The sequence below is a fragment of the Columba livia genome, chromosome 16 (genome assembly GCF_036013475.1).
Source record: "Columba livia isolate bColLiv1 breed racing homer chromosome 16, bColLiv1.pat.W.v2, whole genome shotgun sequence".
In the NCBI taxonomy this organism is placed as follows: Eukaryota; Metazoa; Chordata; class Aves; order Columbiformes; family Columbidae; genus Columba; species Columba livia.
Window position 1 is genome coordinate 5212455 of NC_088617.1, and position 25108 is coordinate 5237562.

At 43.1% G+C, this 25108-nt stretch overlaps 2 protein-coding genes across 4 annotated transcripts; one reads left to right on the forward strand and one right to left on the reverse strand.

The window, feature by feature from the left end:
- Positions 1-1383: 1383 nt before the first annotated feature.
- Positions 1384-7448, reverse strand: OCSTAMP (osteoclast stimulatory transmembrane protein). The gene is made up of 3 exons (XM_005499646.3): positions 4657-7448; positions 2709-3753; positions 1384-1912 (listed from the first exon to the last, which is right to left on the reverse strand). The coding sequence occupies exons 1-3, from the start codon at positions 4698-4700 to the stop codon at positions 1571-1573; spliced, it is 1431 nt and encodes a 476-aa protein (XP_005499703.1). The 5' UTR covers positions 4701-7448; the 3' UTR covers positions 1384-1570.
- A 2121-nt stretch (positions 7449-9569) lies between these two features.
- On the forward strand, positions 9570-23989 carry LOC102085908 (protein-glutamine gamma-glutamyltransferase 6). Of its 3 annotated transcripts, none has more exons than XM_065032013.1 (15): positions 9570-10054; positions 10847-10891; positions 11095-11164; positions 13129-13302; positions 13504-13743; positions 15021-15139; positions 15876-16004; positions 16172-16352; positions 16612-16747; positions 18323-18426; positions 18514-18756; positions 20155-20472; positions 21429-21592; positions 22334-22458; positions 23500-23989. In XM_065032013.1, exons 3-15 carry the CDS (start codon positions 11158-11160, stop codon positions 23648-23650), a joined length of 2091 nt encoding a protein of 696 aa, XP_064888085.1. In that variant the 5' UTR covers positions 9570-10054; positions 10847-10891; positions 11095-11157; the 3' UTR covers positions 23651-23989. The 3 variants fall into 3 exon arrangements, with proteins under 3 accessions (XP_064888085.1, XP_005499704.2, XP_021137509.2); XM_005499647.3 differs by having other exon boundaries at positions 9571-10054; positions 11050-11164; XM_021281834.2 differs by lacking the exon at positions 10847-10891 and having other exon boundaries at positions 9571-10054; positions 11050-11164.
- Positions 23990-25108: the final 1119 nt, after the last annotated feature.

Sequence of the window (25108 nt, forward strand, 5' to 3'; positions counted from 1 at the left end):
CATGCTGGTCCCCAGCACTTGGCCATCTCAGCCTCCTCTTGCTGTGCCCCAATCTTCTCTGAAGAACCCCCTCAGAAGGTAAGGAGAGGAATTAGATGTTGCTAGAGGGGGTTCCTGAAATGTTACTGTCCATTAAAAAAATATCTATATCTATATATAGATATATAGATATCTCAAAGATTAATGCACATCTCTTGACAAACAGATGAGTCTTCCCAAGGAAAAACATTTTTGAGAGATGTGCTTGTTGGAAGGCAACATGCTGTTGGAATGGTTTCCTGGCTGAAGTGACGCCTCTGTTCTCCTCCCAGCTATTTTAACCCCTGGCTCCAGATCATTTTGGCTACTTAATGAGCATGTGGAAATCTTTTCACTTTCCCCAAACAGAACAACACAGGGCATTTTCTACAAAAACTTCATGACAAAGCCCCCTCGTTGCTGTAGAGGCAGGAAGGTTCCTGGATTAATCATCAGAACAGCGGGGAATTAAGAAACCTGGGGAGATGTGTGCACCAGGGTTTTGTTAGATAGATGTTTAAAACAAAAATAATCCAGACCTGCTTTGGTTTGAGCACCTCGGGAGCTGAGACAATTCAGTGCATCTGGCTGCAGTTGCCACTTCACTTCTGTAATTTAATCTCATTGAAGTGCATCATGTCAAATAATTACCTTAATGAAGACTCTAATGGAAGAAGGGAGGAAAATAATAGAGATGTTTTGAAGAAATGAAGCTGCGAAGTTGCTTTGGTTTTAAGCTGGCACTGATTTAGCTCCCTCTCATTTGGCTCTTGCCCTTACAGAGATGTCCAATCGCTTTCAAAGGTAACGTGTTTCAGATGCTGCTCCAGTGATGGATTTTTTGCATCTTGGATACAATACAATCGTTTCTGATTTTGAAACAAACTTACATGTAAAACCAGCTCTTGGTTCAGGCACCACTGCTCATGCCCAGGATATGCGTCTCACTGTCATATTGGCCTCGGATTTATTTCAGTGGTCTGAAATGACACTTTCTTAGGTGAATAAACTATCTTCTAAAACCTAAATTTATCCAGTGTACCCAGGTTTCTGTGCATGAAACCTGAAAGAAAAACTTCATGAAAACTTAATTAATCGACTCAAATGAGTTTCCTTTGTTGCTGCCTGAAAGGATCACCGAGAAACAAAGGAAGTGTGTACTTGAGTACTTCCTCCACTATGGATGTGGTGGGGGAGGTAAATGAGCTCTTCCCCCACCCCGACACCCTGACTCCCACATATTTCCCAGTCAGCCTTGCCCAATGCTGTGGATATCCTCCAAGTCATACGAGCTATCTTCCACCATTCCTGGAAGAGATGACTTAAGACCTTCTAGATTAAAAACAGGGGGAAATAAAAAGGAAATAAATTTATCCCATTTTTCTCAAATGAATTGAAAATGTGACATTCCACCTTTTTTTTTTTGCACAAATATTTTCCCCAGACTCCGAACATTTCTCTGACTCTGGAAAATTAAATGCATGATCCCATTGCAGCAGCCCGTGCCCGGCCACTGCCACAGGTCCCATCCCCTGCATTTCCAGAAGTGCCCTTAGCTTCTCACATGGTTCTGCTCCTCCTTGTGCCTCCTGGACAGCTTCTTGTAGAGGTAAAGCGCTCGCTTCTCCTCCCAGCTTTCAAAGAAGGAGCCCGCGATTCTCCTGCACAGGCGGCGTGCGTAGGTCTGCAGGAACACGGTGGTGTAGAGGATGCAGAAGAGCAGCCCCACGGCGAGCAGCACCGAGGGGCTGGGAGGTGTCGGGGGGCTGATGCTGCAGTGGGCAGAGCTGAAGGTCAGATAGTAGTGGTAGCTTCTTTCAAAGTCCTGAAGAGGTAGTTCTTCAGAAGGAAGCCGTAAAAGTTTTGGAAGAAAGGGCAGGATCCCTATTTTAGCCTGGAATAAAGAGAGTTTAAAGTTAAACGAGGTATGAATAAATCAAAATCTACTGGGTACTACAAAAACCTCAGCGATGTGTAATCACGGTTACAGCTTGTTTGGGTGCATTAAAAGAAGGACATTGAAGTGCCTATACACTTCAGGCTGGTAGAGAATAACAGCATGATGAACAGGCACTGAGTGTTTGTGGTTGAGTCACTGGCCCTTGGAGGTATTTTAAAGGACATGTAGATGTGGTCCTTGTGGACATGGTTTAGTGGTGGACTTGGCCGTGCTCGGTTAGTGCTGGACTCGGTGATCTTGAAGGCCTTTTCCAACCTAAGTAATTCCATGATTCTATAACAGGTATTTGCTCTGTAAAGTTTACAATGAAAGACATAATCCAGACAGCAGTATTAGTGGCTGGATATTTGAACATTAGAGGTTTTTATAAGCCCTGATTATTTTACTGTAAATTCATCATAAGCAGGTATCCATTCTACGGAACTCTGGGGCTGGGGAGGGAGACAGGCTGCATGTTAGAAAAGGAAAGCTAAAGAACTAAACACAAACTAGTCCAGATAACGGATATTAAGACAGATGGAACCTGAAACTGGGGAGTGTTGTGAAAAGGATTGCACAGGGTGACAACACAGCCAGCGAGCAGAGCTTTTTCTCTGGGGAGGGAAGTCAGGATTGTGTAAATAAGGCTACAAAGACTGCAATCCCCACTGCAGTCCCCACTGCTGACTCCCGCGATGTAATACACAGTGGGGTCCCCGTGCAGGGAAGGAGAGGGGACCCCAGCACTTACCCTGTATTTGATGCCGAGTGTGACGGGCACCACGGAGAACTGAGCCGCCTTTCTCACCGCGGTGTCTGCCACGCTGAATGCAAAGTGGTCCATGGCCATGACCACCAGCATCAGCATCAGGGCCACGGTGAGGAGCATGGCTTGCACGAGGCACAGCATCACTTCTTCCCGGGACAACTTCAAGCCTGTTGGCCGAATGAGGTTCTTGGATGGGCCCACCAGCAGATGAGCTGCTTTTCTGTCTGCAGCTAAAAGCTCCAGCTTCTTGGTGATGTAAAAATTGTCAAAACGGAGGTTGGTGAGATAATTTTTCAAATACCAGGTAGACTCAAAGCAGAGATAAAGCATGGAGAAGCCAGCAACCAGCTTGTTGCCTACTCGTACGGAGTCTTTGACCAGTACCTCGACAGCCAAAAAGTCCCTCCCAATTTTTTCACCAGCAAGCTGCATTTGTTGGTAAGTGAAGGAGCTGTTCTTAAGCAGTGAAAACCAAAAATGTCCATTCATAGGACTACCAATGTTAATGGAATTAACATTTTCTTGGATGGCATCCCCAAACTCCCAGGACGCTGTCCCTAGCAGAGAAGTTGAGTTCAAAAGACTCTCCGAGGTATTCTTACAGATGCACTTAATAACCTGCAGTATGGTTTTAATGTTGCTCATGATGTTGGGTGTTATATTAACCACTACAATCATGGTGCAGGTTGACAAAAGAAGCTTCCGGCCTTGTTTGGTACCTAACATAGGCATGATCATACTGAAGACACAACGGGCAGGATGCACCAAGAAAAGGGTCAGGAGAAGGAGCAGGCTGAAGGAGATGGTCATTGCAACAGAGAGATGCCAGGAATACTCCAGGGAAGCAAACATCCAGTTGTAAAAGAGTCCTCCTATGACCGCCGCGATGCAGCAGCTCTGCAGGAACAAGGTCCACAGCTCTCTGCTGTTTGCTGGGACAGGCTTGGAGTAAATTGACCAGAGGTCTGCCACGGTCCTACACACCTTTGGGAACAGAAAGTCTTCACAGTAGACACGGGCTCTCAACCTGTACAAAAAATAAGTACTTGTGTGTTAGCAGAGGAAGCACTGAAATGCACTCATTAGGGGGTTTTCTCAAGATGATCACTCATGGGTCTCTATACTGTCCTTCTCTAGGCACCTCTGGTCTCACTCTACTTCTGTGCTAAGCTGAGTAGCTGGGACTCAGTTCTCCCCTGGAAGCGTGCAGGACGGGAAGTTCAAGACATTTCTTGAAAGATCAAATACCAAATAAAATGCGACTGCTCCTCCTCTAATGTGAGCACAGGAAAGCATTGTATTATTCTATAAAAATCAGAATAAAGGCATTCAGAGGGGTCAACTTGTTGGCAGTGGCTTTAGTGGTTATTTCAAGGATGCTGAAGGGAGAAAGAGAAGGGTCCTGGCTGCTGTGGAAATTGTTAGGCTAGCTCTGTAATTACAAAAGAGTTCAATGGATAAGAGGAGGTAGAGTGGGAGTTTCTGCTCTCCCTGCCTCTTGAGAGGAGACTAAACAAAAAATCTGCAGGTTTAAGGGTGACAAATACAAAACTGATCAGAGTAAAAAGTTTCACACTGAAGATCCAGTGCCAGAGGAAATCTCCAAGGATAAGAATTTGGCCACTGCAAACAGGATGAAATGTCCCATAAAGCTATTTAAATGCCTAATGAAAACAAACGTTTGGGAAGGAGTATCATTTCTCAGGCCTCACATCTGGAGTGGCTCTCCAGAGACCAGAAAACCTGGTGTGGAGAAGGAGCCTCTCTTGGGATGAAACGCAGCCAGGCAATTCCCATCTCCCCTTGCCTGACAGCAGAATCAGTTATCCTTTGAGGGAGAATTTTGAGCAGCAAAGTGGGGTTTTCAGTGGAAAAAGGCCACTCAACAGCTATCGGACAGAGGAGGAGGATTAAAGCAGACTCTACATACCCAGCGGCAGAGAGGTGCCCCAGTCTTGCTTGAAAGCCCTCCATGCTCCAGTGCTGTCTTGCTCTCTGAGAGGATCCTGGATGCAGTTGCTGAGAGATGCAGGATAGGAAACCAAGGCAGCTGGCACCAGAGACCCAGGATTCAAAATAAAGAGGATGTTTTAAGGCAATTCACATCAGCAATGCTGGCAACTCCTGAAGCGAGTGGCCAAACCTGTGAAGTGAAGCCTGATGAACAACCCCACTACAGGACAGAGCTGGGATGCAAAGCACTGTTCGGGATTTACACTTCTCATCTTACTGTTGTGTCAGGGAAGGCTTATTTTAATGACAAATAGCTGAAAAAAATGAGTCAATGACATACGGACTGACAAAGATGGAACAAACATCACATGGAACATGGGGTGTCACCATCCCTTGTGGGGAAATCAGCTGTTTCATCCCAGCTGACTTCTCCTTCCACTGCCCACCAGCAAGCAGCAAGGCTGGGATTTCTTTCAGAGAGAAGTCTTTCCTCTTTCAGACGTCAGTCATGGCACAAAGGGCACAGTAGGATCCAGTAAACCATGTGCTGATAATTGTTCATCTTTTCTGGCAGGCTGCTGCTCGCTGCTGAAACCATGAGCTTGTGTGCAGGGTTCGCAAACTGCTTAAAGGCTCATCTCATAGTTCTAGCAGAAGAAGATAAAGCTTCAAACTTGAACCTTTCCAAATTCCCTACAGCCAGCAAATCCATTGCAAAGAAAGCCCTGCCACAGGCAGGATTCCCAAACTGCTGAGAAGCTCCCAGCACATGTGGTCCCCATGGGACCGACTCGCCTGACCCTCAGGCTGTGCAGGGCACAGGGATCCAGCCACCAAACCCACTCAATAGGAGAAGAGGACCAGCCTGTGGTGCTTGCTCTTCAGTTATGTTTCTCAAGAAGAGGAACCCCCAAGCAGCTGGCACACAAGAAATGTGTATCACCACTGCCTACCCGCTTGCACTGAGCTCGTACATTACAGGAGATTTCCCTGGCTGCCACCAAACCTGCTCCTTTGCTAAACCACTGCTTGTGGGTATAGGTGACAGAGCTCACCCAGCTGCCGCTGAGCCCATTCCTTACAGGGACCTGCTGTCCCGTGCTGAGCTGAGCTGAACTCTTCAGCTGGTGGGAACACCGGGGCCCCCAGGATGTTCTCACGGTCCCCTGGGCAGGAGAGAGCGAAGGGCTGGAGGTCAGTCCTGTCCTGGCCACCCCTGGGGTTGGAGCACACGGTGCTCTGCTCTGCAGCAAGCAGTGGGACAGCAGCACCTTCCCCAGGGGACATGGCCAGACCCCACGGCAGCAATGTTGTCAGAGGACAAGCAATCACGAGCACGAGTGGGCAGAGCAAACATCCGTCCGCTTCCGCAGCTCTTCCCACAGGTACCAGAAAAGGTCCTTTCCGTCCTTTCTGCTCCACTCAACAACTCTGCTTTATTGCTAGAGGGTTTTTTTTCCCCCACATGGCTGGTAGAGCAAAGGTTTCCTCCTGGTGCCCTGGAGCTGGTGCAGAGGGCACAGACACTGAATGAGAAACTCTGGCTCCAGCCAGGAACAGGCACCAGCCAGGCGGGCATGAAAGAAAGTGCCAATTGTTTGGAGCATCCATAGCAATTGCTTGCACAGGCCATGAATTAGGTCTTGAATTCAATTTGCAGGCTATAAAGGACCACCCCAAAAGGCCCATAGCTGTATTCTGAAAAACTCATCAGGTTCTCCTCAGTCACTATTCTGAGATTAAACTTCTTTCTCACTGTATTTCTGAGCTGATTTCATCAGCCCCCAGGACCCCATCCAGGCTAAGCAGATATCTTCCCAGGCAGCAAAAAATGTTAGCAATAGATTATAAAGAACATAAAAACCTCGAGTCTACACCATGGTGATGAGTGTTTCCTGAGCCTGCTGCATCACCTGCGAAGCCTGTGGGGGAGCTGTGCTTGACCAGTGTCTCCAGGCAGCACCAAGAAGTGTTTGTATGCAAAATCAAACTAGTTTTTTCCTCTGCTTTAACTCAAAATTTACCTCTGCAGGCTGGACTACCCTAAATCTAGGATAACTTCTATTTTATACCCTGAACTGATAACCTCTAAGTGACCTAGAACCATCAATGCCTGACTTCGCCCAGGACACAATGAACAAGCTTGCTTTGCCAAAAAAAAACAAAACAGAACAAAACAAACTCCACCATCACAACAAAATCCCACACCCTCGCCTCAATTAAAAGCGTTTGTGTTTATACAGCTACACGAGGAAGAACGTGGTGAAGGCTGGGGAGCAGGACACGGGCAGGACGGTCCATCTCAGCGAGGAAACTGTGACATCTTGTGGTCAGATCCTCAAGGTCTGTGTTCAGCTCAGCAACTCGAGAAGCCTGGGGGTGGGAGACTGTTAAGGAAAGCTGAGGAAGCGAAGCAGGAACGGCAGGCTGGCGATGCATCGCTGTGGTCCCTAGGGATGCTCTGAGGTGCCTTTTCCCACCCTGTGTCCCTGGGGATCTTGTGGCCCAGCTCCTGGCTGGTATAAAAGGGCTTTGCTTTCTTGAGAAACTCCTGTGTCACAGGTAGAGCAGGGGATACACGTACCATACAGCTTAAGAAAATGACTGGGTAATGAATGGAAGGCTAAAAACAGGATGATTAAAGGCTGAAGACATTTCTCCATGGCAATACCATTAGCACCTGTCAACCACGTTATTCTGCCAATTCAATAAATTAAGGGTGTAGGAACTATTAGCCCATTAGTGGTGATTCTTTGCTTGTTAAAATCCCATGCAAAGCAACAACTTACAGTGATACAGAGCCAGGTCATGTCTTCTTAAGTTTCTACTATAGAAATATCCTTTCGGTGACTGATGAGCCATAAATGCAATAAGGGAACCAAGGCTATCCAACCTGCAATAGCTGAATTTCCCCTATCATACTGCACTTACATTTGTTTCAGGAATCTGTCTCTGCTAAACTTGCAGCATCGCTGCTGGGTGCAAACAGGCTCTGCACAGCCACACAATCACTCAGCGCTGTGAAGGCTCCTGTAGCAGCTCTTCTGTGTGAACAGTTTGTAAAGCAACACGAATGCTTCTGGCATTAAAAAAAATACTACAAAATGCTTTCCTACTGTAAATAAACCAGGATGATTTTCCTCCAAGTGTCTCAGGAGAACGTGTGGATGTTGATCCCAGATGGGACAAGGAATATGAAAGGAGTAAAGCAGAAATATTCTGGAAGTTTAATTTCAATGTGTAAGTGGCATTTCCTGTTAATTAAAATTCACAAGCAGGCTGCTAATGTGAATGGCTTTTGTGATAGTTCTTGGATTTTTACATTCCTAGATAAATGGTGCATAGGGAGGCAAAGTTCCTTTAAAATAACACAGTCAAAGTTATGGAAGGTTAGTACAGCACTTGATATGCCTTTTCCTGGGAATTTTTATATCTCTACCCACATCACAGACCCTTCAAAAATAATGGGGTTGACTTACCATTAAAAGCTGCTTTTGGCAAATTTTAGTACTAGCAGCAGCAAACAGAAATTATTCATGCAGGCCAGTTCACCCTTTAACTCCAGAGACAATAAATTAAAATCTCTGTTTAAAAAAAAAAAATAATAATAATATTAAAAAACCAGCATGCCAGACTAGTCCTGCTCTCACAGATGCCCAGATATGAAAAAGCAGAATTAGGCAATGCTGTCATCCACACGCATTAAAACAGATCCTCTGGGGAGCCCTGGGAGACGCAGAGGTTGCTGATAGAGCTGGCAGAAGCCAGGTCTTCAACTAAAGTAGAGGTTTAGGATCCAGGTGCTCCTCACACCTTTCCCAGCTCCATCTTCACTGACTGAAAATGATCGGTGTAGACGAAGTGAATGGAAAGTCAAGCTACTGATGTACTGTACTTTGGACAGCTGGGCCAGGAAGACGTTAAAATCTTAACAAGTGCCTGGAGTCAGATCTGTGCCCCCACTTCCAGCACAGGGTACCTGTGACCTGCCCCATGGACTCCTCGCTGTTACATGAGCAGCCCAAACTCAGGGGCTATAAACTCCTTTTGTCTTTGTAGTGTGCAAAATTGCTTTGGGAGGGCGCTCGCAGCCACCTATTTTTTCATTGCCAGTCGTGGTGTTGCAGTACAAGACCATACTGGACATATAATGAGACAGACTACAGACAGGCCATACAAGTAGCCCATGGTGGAATCCTCTCTTCTTCTCCTGATGTTCCTCAAGGGTTTCAAGAGCCAAAAGCTCTTATCACGGAGACCAAACAATAGAAGCTCAAGCATAGCCTTGGATTTAGAATGTGGATATGCCCTTAATGACTTCTTTTTACATCTCATGTACGCATGAAAACAACCAGACTACACTAAATTCAAGCGAATTGCAGGAACATAAGTGAGAGAAGCTAGTAAATTGCACCTCTAAGGGAATTAAAACCAAGGCAACACCCTTCCCCTGCAACACTTCACAGGAAGTTAATATGTTTAATTAAATGTGTCCCTACTTGGAAACAGACTCACAAAAGGAATTCTGCACCATTTTTTGTGGAAGTTATACTTATCTCTTTCTAGTAAAGAGCAGCAACAGTATAAGTGTAAAGTGCAACAGGGTTACCCTGAGGATAGGATAGTGCAGTAATTGAACAACAGGCAAAATTATTAAGCAGATGAATGAAATAAAAGCATGCTTTCCTCCAAAAGTTAGCACACTGCACTGCAAGTCTCTGAAGCAAGGGAAAAGGAGGAACAAAATATTTGGAATCATTTTGGACAATGAGTGGGTAGAACTGAGCTAGGAAAAACACCCGCGACAATGTAAAGTCATTAGTCACTCAGGAACCATACTGCTTCATTCCAAAGGGATTACAAAAGCAGCGGCCGATGCTTTGCTGTGGTGAAGGTGTGGACTGGCGGGTGCCAGCTTAGGATGTAGGCCAGTCTGAGAGAGAGGTTCTGGAGGCTTGGTGAGCACCACTGCGGGTGTGTTACACACGCGTGAAGAAGGTGATTGCAGCCGACATGGAAAAAGTGTGCTGAGATGTAATTACTTATGGGAGTAGCGAAGAAGAAGAAAAGAAGTAGTCATACTCCAGAGGGAGCAACGTGTAACGTCTGAAGCAATCACTATAAGTACTGAATGCCTGAACTTAAGAACTGGTTGATGCGGTTTGTCACTAGGGTTGTGTGTGAAGATCAGGTAACATCAGAGGCTTGTGGCTCTTATGGTTTCCAAGGAATATGATTTAAGGAAAAGAGAAAAAGACCAACTAAAGTGGCTCTGAACAGCAGCCAAATCCATTTGAGGTGATTGCCGGAACAAGTTTTGACAGCCTGAACATCCCGGAAACTTCCAAGAGGAGGAAGGACCTTTGAATTACAATGTAAGTGGAGATATACCATACCAGATATACTGCTGCCAAGCATGAAAAGTTCTAGTGTTTCTCTTTCAGGACAGGGCTAGCATGAATGTCGTGTAAGTACTCTTTTAGTCTTTGTGGTATCAAAACAAAGTTTCTCAAAAAGATGCAAGAAGCCTGTTTTTTTGTAAAATCATAGAATAGTTTGGGTGGGAAGGGACCTTTAAAAGCCATCTAGTCCAGCCCCTGCCATGAGCAGGGACGTTGTCACCCAGACCAGGTTGCTCAGCCTGGCCTGGGCTGTCTCCAGGGATGGGGCATCTACCTCAGAAACAGCTGTTGAAGTGTAATTTCTCTTTTTTCAGTTTTTATTTTTCTTCGTAACATAAAATTCAGACTAATTTATTTTTTAAGTCTTTACTGAGTATTAAAACATGACTAGTGGTGGACTGGCTTAGAGTTTGCTCTGATAAAAACTACGTGTGGTTAACAGTTTGGTTTGGTTTTTTTTAATAAAACTTTTGCTGAAATAGGAGTGTGGAGCTGCTAACATAACAGGTAAACAGACACTTGTTTCTGGTGGGAGTTTATAATTTCACATAAGTCGAGGGCATTGGAGATAATTTGAGACTCAAAAAACCTTGTAAAACAACTCACAGTTGTTAAACCAAGCCAGAAGTGACACTGACCAATCTGGAAGTTAAGTAATCAGGAAATGCTCCTTTTTCCTTCATAAGGCTTTTACATCCCACCACCCTCCCCACTTCCTCATACTTAAAGACAGATTATTCACGGCACACCTATTTTCCTTTGTAGGAAGTTCTTCTTCTCTTGGGATTCAAGAGTACCCATTTCCTCTGAGTAAGTAATTTTGGTATCTCCTCCCATAATTACACCCACGTCGAGTAGGAACACTAGCATCAGACACACGTACATTATGGGAACTAGTAAATTCGTTTGACAAGTCTACAGGTACTAATAACAACTGCTAAGTACCTCTCCCTTCTTTCAAATTTCAGCTGACAGCACATAAAGATTGCTGAGTTTTTTCTTGTTGTGATTAGTGTGACCTGGACATCCCTGAAGAAGAAAGTAGAAGGTGTATGCAGTTCTTATAAGCTGAGGGAATGGCAGGTGAGTTCTGCGTGTCATTTGCTTCCCTTCAGCAGGCACTTTATTCAGGACTGTTGCCTTGAGATACGTGCCCTGTAGGTATCTGCTCAGATTTCTTATCTGAAGGAAAGTTTATATTGTAGTTTGTTCTTGCACTTCAATTTTGAAGATTTATTGTTGTTGTTATTAAGGCCTGTTTGAGATTAACTTCTGAGCACAGCAGAGGACACTTGGTGGGGGGAATAGGGAGGAAAAGTAAAATTCCCGTTATTTCAAAAGGCACCATGCAGAACTGCACCTAAACCCTTTTCTAAATGTTTTAAAATGCTATTTCAGAGATGTGTTATGCTTTGTATTAACAAAATTAATGTAATCCAACCTAATGGAGCTGTGAGCATGGAGCCTAAAGATGGGAATTCGAAGATGCATTAAAGGCCTACCAAAGGAAAACAGTAATGACAATATCTCTGCTTTTTGAAGTTTAAAATGAAGATGATTATTGAACTGGGCAATTGCAAAGCACGGTTCTCTGTCATTTGGTGATGAAACAAACACCTTCAAACCAGCTCTTAAAATGTTGTTTTGCAGGGAAAGCAGCAGCCTACTGCGGTTCACTGTTGTCCCGTATATTCATGCTAAAGATTCTCAATGCTTACTCACAGTACTTCTTTGTGGTCTTAAACTACAAACAAACAATTTCTTCTTCCTTTAATTTAATTATGGCACCTTTTTGCATAAGTCATATTTTATTTTTTTCTTCAAAGGTTGTATATAAATAGTAGTTTAATATGCAGCTGTACTCTTTCAGATCTGACTTAGTATCTTATTGCTATGCTATACAGAAGCTTGTCTGAAGATCCCTACTATAACAGTGCATGGTGTCATAGGCCTTAGTCCATCCTTTCCATCCCACTCTTTTGTTGTTGTTGTTGTTATTATTTTCTTTTGAATTACTGTTAATGGTGGTGGTCATGTCCCTCAATCCCGTCCCCCACTCACTTCCCCCCAACCTCATTGTATTTATGATACCAGCATTAATGAAAGTGATTTGGAACGATCTTCACCAACACACTTGCCCTGAGCATTTGCCAAGGCTTGGAACACAACGCTCGGGGTGTGCCCTGCGGAGCCTCCCCGGGCAGATACAACCACACAGGACGGCACCTCTCAGAGCTCCCAAAGACACTGTCATTGCTCAAGTTTGTGTGGCGATAAACATGAACTATAGAAGGGAAAAACAACCTTGCAAAGACCACATACGCATCTGCTTGCTAAATAGGTAGTTTAGTATTCGAGGTGGCAAGAGCCACTTTATGGGTTTTAAACCTCAGACCATAATAACAGTGTGTGTGCAGGAGGTCACTTGACATCAGAGAACTCCAAGCACACTGTAAGTCATCAGAATTCTTCTAGGACATGAGGACAGTGCCTATTAGAACAGGAATCCCAGTGGTCCAGTTGTCACTTTCAATCAAGTCAAATTCAGCCAGACTGATTTCTTTGTCAAAAGCTCCAATTTGTGTCCTGAAATACCTCTTGTTCTTTCATATAAGACACATGATCTCTCACTAAGCATCTTTCCCTACTCTAGGCCAAATGGCATCAGGATGTAAGCAGGAAAAGATGTCTTAATAGCCATTTCTGGGATCCTAAATATATATATATATGTTGAAAATGTAGAGGGGCTACAGGCCACTTTATTTGGTGCTGACAATTAAATGACACCTGTCCAGTGATAAAACAGCATCCAGCATTGCATAGGAATATATTTAAATCCTCAGTGTATGACAGCCCTGCAACAAAAGGCAAGCAAAAATTTCTATTCTTCATCACTAGACTTAATCACTTCAATGGGGCACCTGGTTTTTAGTTGTCTTTCCTCTGCCAAAAGATAACTGCTCTTAGGAACTTCATCATGCCACTTAACAGCAAACTACTTCTTTCCATGCTGGGTGCTTCCTCATGTCTTTTCTTCTGTTTTACAGATCTGACACCAACACATATCAGCTGGCAACCATCGGTAAATGCAAGCACACACCATACTGACAGGTATACCAGCACCGAGCTGACTGTGAGGCGAGGACAAGCTTTCACTATTACCCTGTACTTCAACAGACCACAGCAGGCTGGAGAGCACCTGGCATTTGTCACTGAAATAGGTAATGCTCCCTCTTAGCTTAATCCACGTTCCCATAGAATTGTATTCTTTATCCGTTGCAGTTCTCCCCTTATTCTATTTAGAGAGGGAATTTTTCTTCATGTATTTTTAACGCTTCCCCCCTTAACGTGGTCATTAAGCATGAGGTTAATATCAAAACCACACACTGGAATGGAAAGCAATTAACTCTTCTTTCTGGCAGGACCATCCCCCTCAGAATCCCATCGTACGAGGGCTGTATTTAACCTCTCGGAGGTGGGGGCAAGTGGCTGGAGCGCTACACAAGGACCCTCCGAGTCCGGCTATACAAACTTTACAATATCCAGCCCAGCCAACGCTGTCATCGGACGATACAATCTCATCCTCCAGGTAACCTCAGGGAACAAGATCATCTCCAGATTCTTGGGGCAGTTTGTGTTACTCTTCAACCCTTGGTGCCCAGGTAGGTACCAACACCTTTGCTCTTCAATGTAACTGACCTATTTGCTTTCATACCTGCACAGTGAGCTTACTCCCTCAAGCTACCTCTCTTTGGGTCACCAGCAGCAATTTTGGCTATCTCTTCAGAGATCTGCTTTTACTACATTAAAAAGCTGCTACCGCTGCTCCCACCCCCCTTTTGTCCTAACGAAATGTGCTATATGGGGTGATATCACAGACTTTCTTCAGGACTGAGCAGATCACTTTTTTTCTGTAGAAAAGGGCTGACAGGTAAGTGCAAGTACTTCTCAGAACTTGAAGCAAGCGTACAGCGATGTAGAGTTACCAGGATAAGTTAACGAGCCGTCTGTAGGGATAAGAGCAGTCCAACGAAACAGCAAAAAGAGAAATAAAACAACAAAATGCAAAGCGAGAGATTGATTCTCAGCCTTCATCGCACGGCACCCGAGCGCACCGAACGTGCGGCCCGGCAAGAGCCGAGCGGTGCCGGAAAGAACCGAGTGGTGCCGGAAAGAACCGATCAGTGCCGGAAGGCACCAAGAGGCTCGGAAATAACCGAGCGGTGCCGGAAAGCACCGAGAGGATCGGAAATAACCGAGCGGTGCCGGAAATAACCGAGCGATGTCGGAAAGCACCGAGAGGGTTCGGAGAGAACCGAGCGTGCCCGGAAAGAACCGAAGGCAGCCGGAGCGCGACCTGATGTGCGACCGAACCCCTCTGGCCGGTTTTGGCTCAGCTGTCCCGGCTGTGCCTTTCCCCCGCTGCTTCCCTTGGACATTAACCCTATCTCGGCCGACCCAGCACAACAGGTTGGATATCTGAAATAAACACAGAATTTGGACACAGGAAATACCATAATCGTAACAAAACAACAAGTTTATTAAGTCGTTAATGTATTTGTCTCAAACCTGGAGACTTTTCTGGACTTTTCTCCATCTTCTTCACAAAAGTACAGGCTACAAATGGGTGACATTTAGATACTACACAAAGGCTGTACAAAAATTAAGGAAAAAACATTGAAGTAACATAGGACTAGATGATCTTTCGAGGTCCCTTCCAATCCCTAATATTCTGTGATAGCATTGATTTTTCTCCCCTTTTACCCCCAGGCTATATAAAATATCAGGCGCTTTCCCTAAACTGTACATGTTCAGGGAGCTGCAACAACACATTTTCCAAACAGTGGAGTTCCCCTTGGTAAATCAAGATACAAATGTTTTTGAAAGGTTACTAGTGTTCTCAGCTTTAAGTGTACAAGCACGTCCAACTTGTTTTCAGGTGATGATGTCTACATGGCTAATGAAAATGAGAGACAAGAATATGTGCTAAATGAAAATGGAATAATCTTCGTGGGCAATGCAAAGTACATTGAAGCAAGAGGATGGTACTATGGACAAGTAAGTCATAAGAACTCATTTGGGCTCCAATAGCATTTTCTCTTATTAGTATTTGTCTCTCTGATAGGTATGTCTGTTTATATGAAAACTGAACAAACCTGGCTAGCCTTACTCGTGGTTTCCTCACTGTGTGCCCAATAGGCCTTTGGTGCAAGAGGTGGCTTAGCTGGAACTGACTTCTACGTGTGCCTGAAACTCACAGGACATCTGTGACCAAAGCACCCACAGTACAAGTGACAAGATACTTGTGTGGTTCCAGCACCCCCCTTATTTTTGAAATGCTGTTCCAATGGGCTAGAACTGGCATTCACATAGAATCATAGAATGGTTTGTGTTAGAAGGACCTTTAAAGATCAGCTCGTCCAACCTCCCTCCAATAAGCAGGGACATCTTTAATTAGGTCAGGTGCTCAGAGCCCCACCCAACCCGATCCTGAATGTTTCCAGGGATCTAACTCAAGATAATTCAATAACTGCAGTTACAACAAGCTTGGCAGTTCTAGTTTTACTGCAATCATCACTTTCTAATGCCAAAAGGAATCCTGCCAGCATTTTGCTTTATTTAGTTAGCCCTGTCTTCAGCCAATATTGCCGTCTGAACCGCACACTACTGGCCTGGTGCCTCACTGTCCCTATCACCTTTAGGCTGGGATAACTTAGAAAGGAGGAACTGCAGTAGAATCTTCTCTAACTCTGTTTGTGAAATTCTATTTTCTTAAAAATTTGTCTCATCACAGTTTCAAGATCACCTTCTAAACGTCTGTCTCACCATGCTTGATCTGAGCCTGTACTATCGTCAGGACCCAGCCATTGATGTATCCCGAAGAGGAGATCCTAAATATGTGGGCCGAGTAATCAGTTCTATGGTAAGAAATGGACAACTTCATCTGAATTGCATGTGCTTAAGCAGGAAGCATTGGTGACACCACCAAGACACAGCCACCTACCTGCACCTTAAGCAATAGGGTTAACTAGATATAGTGTATTACACACAATTGATTTTGTGCATTCTGTCCATTGGCCTTTTTTTTAGATCAACGGAAATGATAACGATAATGGAGTTCTCCTGGGAAAGTGGGAAGGAAGCTTCCATTCACATGAGAATCCATCCAGGTGGGACAGCAGCGTGGTGATCCTCCAGAAATGGCGCCAGGACAACTACAAGCCTGTTCAGTACGGCCAGTGCTGGGTTTTTGCAGGCGTGATGTGTACAGGTAAGCTTTAAGAATAGAGGACTGTGGTGAAATTGAGGCATTTGTCACCTCTGGTTTTACCCAATGTACAAAGCAATTAATTCTACGAGAGGAACAGTGCTCTGAAGACTGCAAATGCTGAAGAATCTCAAAATAGACGCTTAGCTTTGTTTCTCGGATATTTGTAATCACTGAACTAAAGCTGTGTGTGTTTTTTGTTTGTGTCTGGTTGTTGTTGATGAGTTTTATTTGTTTGTTTTTTTTTTAACATATATTACAGTTCTGAGGTGCTTGGGGATTCCAACTCGTTTGGTTTCAAATTTTAACTCTGCTCATGATGTGGACAGAAACCTGAGCATTGATAAGTACTATGACAGCTCTGGAAAGAGTCTGAATATCGGCAAGGATTCCACATGGTAAATATAATCTTTTGCATCTCACCAATAATTAGAAAGAGGATTTATGAGGCTTAAAAATATGAACACTAGTAGTACAAAAGCAGCTGAGTGGCCAAAATGTAATACAAATATCTACATTAATACACCAGGCATCCATTTGGAAAGAAAACATTCCTCGCGGTTTTGAGGTAATAGTTACTTCAAACAACCAACCAGCCAAATTTCTTGTAGTCCCTGACCTCAAACAAGTTGCAACTTTCTTTAAAGAGTATTTTTCCACTGACAATGTTCCGGTTCCCAAGGTTCTTTTAATTACTGACACCTAACCAGTCTGTTCCCGATAATGCAGCCATGTACCTTCCATGCACTTAACTTGCTTACTGCTGCCATAACTTTCTGTGATCGCACATCAGAGTTTCTCAGCTTGGCCTGTCGCCCTCCCCAGGCAGCTGGGAGCCTACCTAAGAGGTTTTCCAGCACTTCTTTAGCTAGATCTTCCCTTTGTTGGAGCTGAAAAAGAGGAAACAATCCCAACAGCCTTCAGACTTGGTTATTGGACGTTGCAGTCAAGTGTTGTAAACTGCAAATGATCCATGATCATCAATCAAGCCCCCAATTTGAGCAGCCAAAGAAACATTATATTCTTTAAATAATAGCGTTTTATACTTCAGTTGCCCCCCAGTTTTAAAATCTTCGCTCTGCAGCCACTTCACTTTTCAGAGAGTGAACTAACCAGGCCCACGGGTCTGTCACAGCTCAGAGAATCTGTGCACAACGGGCTTCGCTGAAAGTGTCATCTTTATTTAGCCTGCTTCCCCTTACTGAGTGTATGTGGTTGAAGGATACGGGAAGTCTTTCACTTCTTACCTTCCTTAAAAACACCAGCCTCTGAACCAAGTTCAGCCAGCAGATCTTTTCTGGGTCCCCACATGACTTACATTTTAGCAGTCTTTTGTGCTACCCTTTCGGTGTTTGTGGAACTCATTACCACTGGATGCTGTTGAAAACAAATCTATAAAGAGTTTTTTAAACAGGACAAAAGAGATTAATAGCAAATAAGATGACTAATGACTACTAAACCCAGTGGTCTCACTGTAACGTCTAATTCAGAAAGTCTCTAATTCTCTGGTTGCAAGAAATCGTAGAGCATATCAGGGAAGGGTCGTTCTATTCACGTGCTGTTCTCTCTTTTTCTAAACATCTGCTGCTGCACACTGTTGGACTTTATGTGCATTTTATCTGATCCAGTATAGCAATTTAAATTTCTGTTTAAACAAAGCATTTCCCATATTTGAGGGTTACCGAACGCAATCACCAGTGTTGCCTATACTTGAGGCTTAAATCGTTCACTAACAGTTCACACTGCTCCCAAAGCAAGCCATTTGTATTCTCTCCCTCCCTGCCATGAGGTCAACACCTCAGAAGCAGGCAGTAAATTTAACCTTTGAAAGGGGTGGTGAGTTGCTGCAACTAGACAGCAAGTGTCACATCTCAGGAGAATCTTTAAAAAACAAATTTCCCTGCTCCTTTCAAATTGGAAGTTGGTACGACTCTGTATTATTAGGCTTTCTAGACATTGTTCTTTGTCTTCAGGGATTATCACGTCTGGAATGAAAGCTGGTTCGTTCGTCCAGACCTGGGAAGCTCATACAATGGATGGCAGGTTTTAGATGCAACTCCACAAGAACAAAGCAAAGGTAAAAGTACGAGTTCTTAGCACGACTTAACAGTCCTTCAAACTGAGCATGACTAATGAAGTTCGGCGCTTTTTCCCTATGTTTTAGGATTATTTCAATGTGGCCCTGCATCTGTCGTAGCCATCAAAGAAGGCGATGTAAACCTGGATTATGACACCTTATTTGTGTACACAGAGGTGAATGCCGATTGCAACAGATGGATTGTATACAGTAATGGAACTAAGAAAAGAGTTTATTGTGATACTGAAATAATTGGCAGGTTTATCAGCACCAAGGCTGTGGGCAGTAATTCCCGTGTGGATGTCACCTATAATTACAAATATCCAGAAGGTAAAGGCATTCTCACAAATTATCTCCTTGCTATCACAATTATCTCCTACTGAATTTTTGGTGCTAGGAAGCTAGGATGGGTAACCCGTTTTGTTTGAGCATCTCTCCCCTTCCTTCAGAATGAGTGTTATATTTCTGGGTTTATGTATTTAGCAGTTTCCTTATTAAGACACAATACCAAATATACTTTAGTTCCTTGCACCAAAGTACAAAATGTAATATATACAAAAAAACAGGCTATGAAATATGTTTTACTACCCAAGGCAGACAAACCCTCAAGCTGTCATACCAAAACATCTTCAAACCGAGTCCATCATGTATCACAAACTGTGCACAGAGAAGTTATACAGATTAATAAGTGCTAGTTGTCTGGCATATCTGGCAGAGGGAGTGGGAGAACAATCAAACCACTAATCCAAAACCTTAAACTCCAGTCCTCTAACACTAGAAATCCATCTCCCATATGACCTCATGCTCGGTCTCGCTCAGCAAATAAATTCTTTCTTGCTGTGTCCATTCCAGCTCCTCATCTTTTCTTTTGAAGGCCCCATTACATCCCATTCCCAAGAGCAGTGACTAATTAGTCTCCCTCCTTGACTGTGTGAATTCACTGAGTTACGCTCTCCTGTTCTCTGCTCTGACACCCATCAGCTACCCAGCCATCCAGTGCTTGTGCTCCCGGTGGACTCAGGCCCCACATTGTTTGATTCTGGAAACAAAACTGCCAGGAAACAGGAAAGGGACTAAGTGCTGTTCATCTGTACTTCAGAAAACAAAGCAGCGAAGGTTGAGAACTGCACAGCCAGGCATTTGCAGGAATACCTTTCTCTTTCCTCAAAAACTTGGTACCTAGGTCTTTCCATCTTATTTTTTCCCCTTCAGTTTAGGGTTCCAGACTTCATAGGGTTCCAGTAGTTTGCTTAATGTTTGTGGCTCAAAGTCTTAAAAAACAAAAAAAAAAGAAAAGGAGGAAGATGTATTTCGCTTTTTTTTTTTAAAGTTTGCCACCCAGAATCAGTGGCCACAATTCAACAATTCACTCCTGCAGGCTTTAGTGCAACCATATTTAATATATAGGCTGGTTATCATCAGATTAGCAAAGTAATGCCTATTGCACTAATGCATGTTCTGAGCAACGAAAAAGAAATCTTGCATCCTAAACAAATACATATGCATCATATTTAATTTTAGTGACTGATTCACCTTATTACAATATTTTTATTACTTTCCTGTGAAAAACCTTAACAGAAGCCTAATAAAAATATGGAAAACTTTTAGGTACTTCATATTTCTGGGTGATGCGGAGCTGACACCCTGTATTGTTCTGAAAACATTTACAAAGAGAAAGTGCAACGGCAACAAAACTATGAGTTTTACTTGGTTCTCTCCCTTGAACAGGTTCTCCTGAGGAAAGACGAGTTTATAAAAAGGCCTTGGCCAAGATACTTGGATCCAACATCACAGCAGGACACACAGAATCTCCAGCTGAAAGATCTTCAGAGATACTTAGAAACCCCGGGATCTCTGGGAAGTTCAAGCTGGCTGAACCTCCAGTGTTTGGCAAAGACGTTTCCCTAATCTTAATCCTCAATAACTTGTCTTCTGACCAGAAGACCGTGAAGGTGGACATGAGTGCGTCAACCGTCCTCTACACAAGGAGAGCAGTGACAGAGATCCTGAAGGCAACCACTTCTGTGGATCTCGGTCCTAAGCAAGGTAATTTCAATGTCCCCGAGGAGCCAATTTGGCCCTGTTCTTAGCCACATGAAGGCAAGTGGAAAGTAGAAACATCAGTATCATATCTATATCACACCTGTAGTGCAGTTGCTTGTTCCACCTCTTAACAGCATTGTTCATGATGAAATTTTACATCATCTTTTTTCTCTCTCTGAAAACTTTTGCTAGTTCAACCAGGAATTGAAGATTGCATGAAGTGTTATACAGCAGGTTACATTTACATTATGGCTCCAGAAGCAACGCTATATATATATATGTGTGTCTGTCTGTGTTGATTACCTGTATATGAACACATCTTACTCTTTTAACGAGTAACAAAAAGTCTGACACGTGCTTTCTAGCACTCATCAGGCAACACTTTAATAGATATTAACTAGGACAAAGGTTAAAATTACAATGAAACTCTCTGTCTCTCTTTCAAAGAGTCAAGGCTATTAGTGCTATTAGTGATCCTTTTTCATCCTCAGGGGCTGCAATGACAACAAGTTTTTTCCATACGCAGCAGGAAAGTTGTAGGACTACAACAATAAACAGCTGACCAGGTCACTTGAAAAGGATCTCTGTGAATCCTGACCCAAACTTTCTTGTTGACTGAGGTAAAACGAATAGGAACAAAAGGAGAGAACAGATAAAAATGGGTATACCTCTAATTATAAGAAATACAAAGGGACATGAATCCAGTGAAATGCAGATGAGCAGATTCTTTCAGTTTCAGGGCAAAGCCTTCCATTCAAACCTGCAAGGGTTAAATAGGTTAAAGTAGAAAAGGGTCACCAGAAGAGAGAAATGCACCACCAGTCTTATAAGGAAGAAATATAAACATTCCAACTGTCTTCTGTTCTCTTCAATAATTTCAAAAACCCTCACAATAACTCTTTTTTTCTTTAGAATTCTTTGAGAATTTAATGGTTCAAAAATACACGTCTTTATTCCAGGGAAACATATCCGGTTAAATATCCCTTATTCTTATTATGGAAAATATCTGACTACGGACAAAAGGATCCAAGTCACCGCTTTGTGTGAAGTCATGCACATGCATGGGGTGAAGTTGCTGGTGGAGAAGACAATCATTTTAGAGGACACAAACATTATCATTAAGGTAAACTATTATCTCCCTGATGTCCTGAACAGACAGAAAGAACTAAAGAGTCATTCTGGAGCTCAGATCTTAATATGAGAATTGGGGGATAAAGGCATTCATTTAAGCTGCAATTTCAGATGTTGCTGTAAAATTCTGCCTGCTTAAAGTGAGAAAGCAAGCATTCAGGAGACCAGTTTTGATTATTTGCCTGAATCCGCCCCTTGTTCTTCAGAACAGCTCTGTTACCTTCTGTCTTTCCCAGTCACAGGCCACTGCTTTATGTTCACAGAACTTGCTGTCATTTCATCTGTGTTCTAGTTATCGGGAGCTTGTGTTGCCTTTAAACCACTTAACCAACTCCCAAAATACAGACTTAAACCCTTAATTCTAATAATGTGAGGGCCAGTTTATATTGTTTTAACACTTTAATCCTCATCAATGATGTGCAAAAAGAAAAACCAACCAAACAAAAGCCACTCAGCAAACAAAGATGAGATGTTTAATGATATGTGTCTGTATAGCCAGGGCTCTTTTTCACTGAAATTGTGCTCAAAATACTGCATACAGCTTGACAGCACTATTTAGCTAATCCAAATCCAGCTTCAAGTATTAGGAAAGGCATGTGAACTGTCAGCTAAATGTCACGGCTCCTACAAATGCATCCTCAAATATGAGATCCTCTGCTTACATTTCACCTGAAGTCTGACTCCAGAAAACTGTGAAACAGTGCATGATCAGAACTGTGTCCCTGTCCTTTAGATTCCTCGGCAGGCTGTGGTGAACAGAGCTGTCACCCTAGAGATCTCCTACGCCAACCCCCTCCCCGAGCCCGTGAGCCGCTGTGTGCTGCTGGTGACCCTGATGAACCAACAGGTCAAGATAAAGTAAGTGAAACCTGCAGCATTTACCCAAGGTCTAGCTTCTCAATACGAAAACATCACAGCTGAAGCGTCATTTTCACATTTTCTATTTATGAACATAAAAATGCCACCAAATATATATTGAGATATGATGATTTCTCAATCATGGGGTTTTTTCCCACATAGGAACTTAACTTCAACAACTAAAAACTGCAAACATCCTTCCTTCCTTCCTACAAAAGCAGATGGGCGTATCAAATTATTTCGCCTCTCTGATATTTCTTCTACAGCTTGGCTTTGTGTTTCTGTTTTTATATACAGGGCCCTAATACTACAAAGATAAGTCTGAGCTAAAGCAAATAAATAAGACACTGCCATAATTCCCTTCATTTCAGCCCAAATGAGAAGCTGCTCTGTTCTGCTATAAAGTAGGAGAAAATCATGCCCTTTCAAAACATAAAGGCAAAATATTCTATTGCTTTTTTCTTTTCCTCTGGACGCTGCTGCTTTATGAGTTAACTCAGCACTGAATAGTCCATATTCCCTAAAGCTTGTTTTGTTATAAAACAGCCTGACTTGCTGTGGCACTGGAAATATTTGGACATAATAATCGATAAAAATATGGAAAACATTGTTCCAGTGAAAGACTCAGCAAATTTAGACAAAAAGGAGACACAGTACTAAGCACCTTGGCCATTAGAAAAATCATATTATTACCAAAATGGATACGAACCAACCAGGCATCAGACAGAGCAATGAACTTAGACACCAGTGTTTTCTGATTCTGAGTTTGTATTGACTATGCAAACTTGTACCCAGCCCTGACACAGAGGCAGGGTGTAGTACTTCTCATTTCTATCAACCTATTCAAGAGTAAATGAAGACAGTACTATCTTTTCTCAATTCTTAGTCTACATAAAGCCTCAAACCCTAAGAAATTCTCAAAAACCAAGGCTGTTTCTCAAGTCACTGTTGGTGCTCTTGGTATCGTGCAGTTCTCCTTTTTGGGAATCTCAAGGAAAGACAATGCAAGCCTGAATTAATTGATTTGTTTTTTCCCCCCAGTCTGGCACAACTGGCACCGAGGGAGAGATCAAAAATCTATTTTGAATTCACACCTCGCAGGCCTGGGCCCTTACAGCTGCAAGTAGACTTCTCTTGTGACAAATTTTCACATGTTAAGGGATTTGCAACCATTGCAGTAGCACCTGCATAATGTGATGGAATCAACCTCCTGTTTCAGCAATAACATGGCAAGACATTCTCCTCTCCATAGAGACAGCGACGACAGCAAAAAACTTTCCACAAAAATTGGTGACCTCTTTCACTGCAATACGATCGAGTCTTCTGCTTTCACAGTGCTTAATTATTTAGTCTTTAACTAGTTTTTTTTGGTCCTCTTGTCTAGAAAAATAAAACACCTTCCATGTAGAAATAGTTCAACTCTTTTATCAAATTTCACTGTATTAAGCTCCTGGTTTGAATTTGCCATCAATTAACAGAGTCTCTTTGTGACCATATTCTAATTGTCAGCAATAAACTATTAATATAACTACTCAGAATGTTCTTGCACATTTTTTTATCCATAACCTGAACTACGCACAAGTGTGGAAAAGAAAGAAACCTTATGGCGGTAAGTTAAAAACAGCCTGATTGCTCCAGACATCACTCTTCCAATACAGATGAGCAACACCTGCTGAGGAAATGAGATAAATTAGATTTGGGGGTTGTATTTTGCTCCAGGTCAGAAACTTCTCACTGTACTACCAGGAGAAGAGGCCAAACTTGCCAGTGAGACCACTTGAGAAAAAGCCACCTATGCCGTGTACTGTTGTTTTGTGCTGGCTCTGCCTTCAAGGTTGGTACCTGCCCACACCTGCTTCACCCAGCCCCTTATCCCCGTCTTACAAAACCACTGCATCCACCCTTCTGACTTAGCTCAGAGGAAGTTCCACCTGTTTCCTTTCACGCAGGTGTCACAAAGCAGACAGGAAAAAGAAGACTGCTTTTTCTGTTTGCAAAAGCAGATACTTTGCAACGCTTCCAGAAGTGCTCAGAAAGCACAGGATGGGAAGAAAAGCTTCAGGACAATATAATCAGAAGGATGTATGAAAATTCACAATTAATAGTCACACGTCCTCATTCCACAAAGCTGCTTAAAGTGGATCACCGTCCTCCATGAAGAACACATTATGCCGCCCATGTCTAAAGCCCAGCACCATGTCTATTTATTCCTTCCAGAGTTAACAAGACAAAATAGCAAAGACTTGAATGTTCCTAACAGACAATTTGCCCTTTTCCTCTTGACAACACCTGGTACTGTCCAGCAATGCAGTCCCAGCTTCCCCCAGAAAGAACATTTCATGGATATAAACTGACTCTGTGTCACAGATTAAACCAAGGTCCCATTTAAATTTCTTTGATTTAAAGCCAAAAAAATCTTCAAAACTTGTAAACTCCTACTTTTTTACATCAATTACAGTATCTTGCCACCCAGACACATATATACTTGCAAGGAAGGCAGAAGCTTGTCAAAAACAGTCAGCTCGGAGAAACTGTAATGAAGATTGAAAAGGACATGCACACAGAGGAATGTGCATTTCTCCAGGCAAAGGAGAGGGGAATAGGTAGTTTGGCACTGGCAGTTTAGTCTTGCAAGATCTTGGAAAGTCAG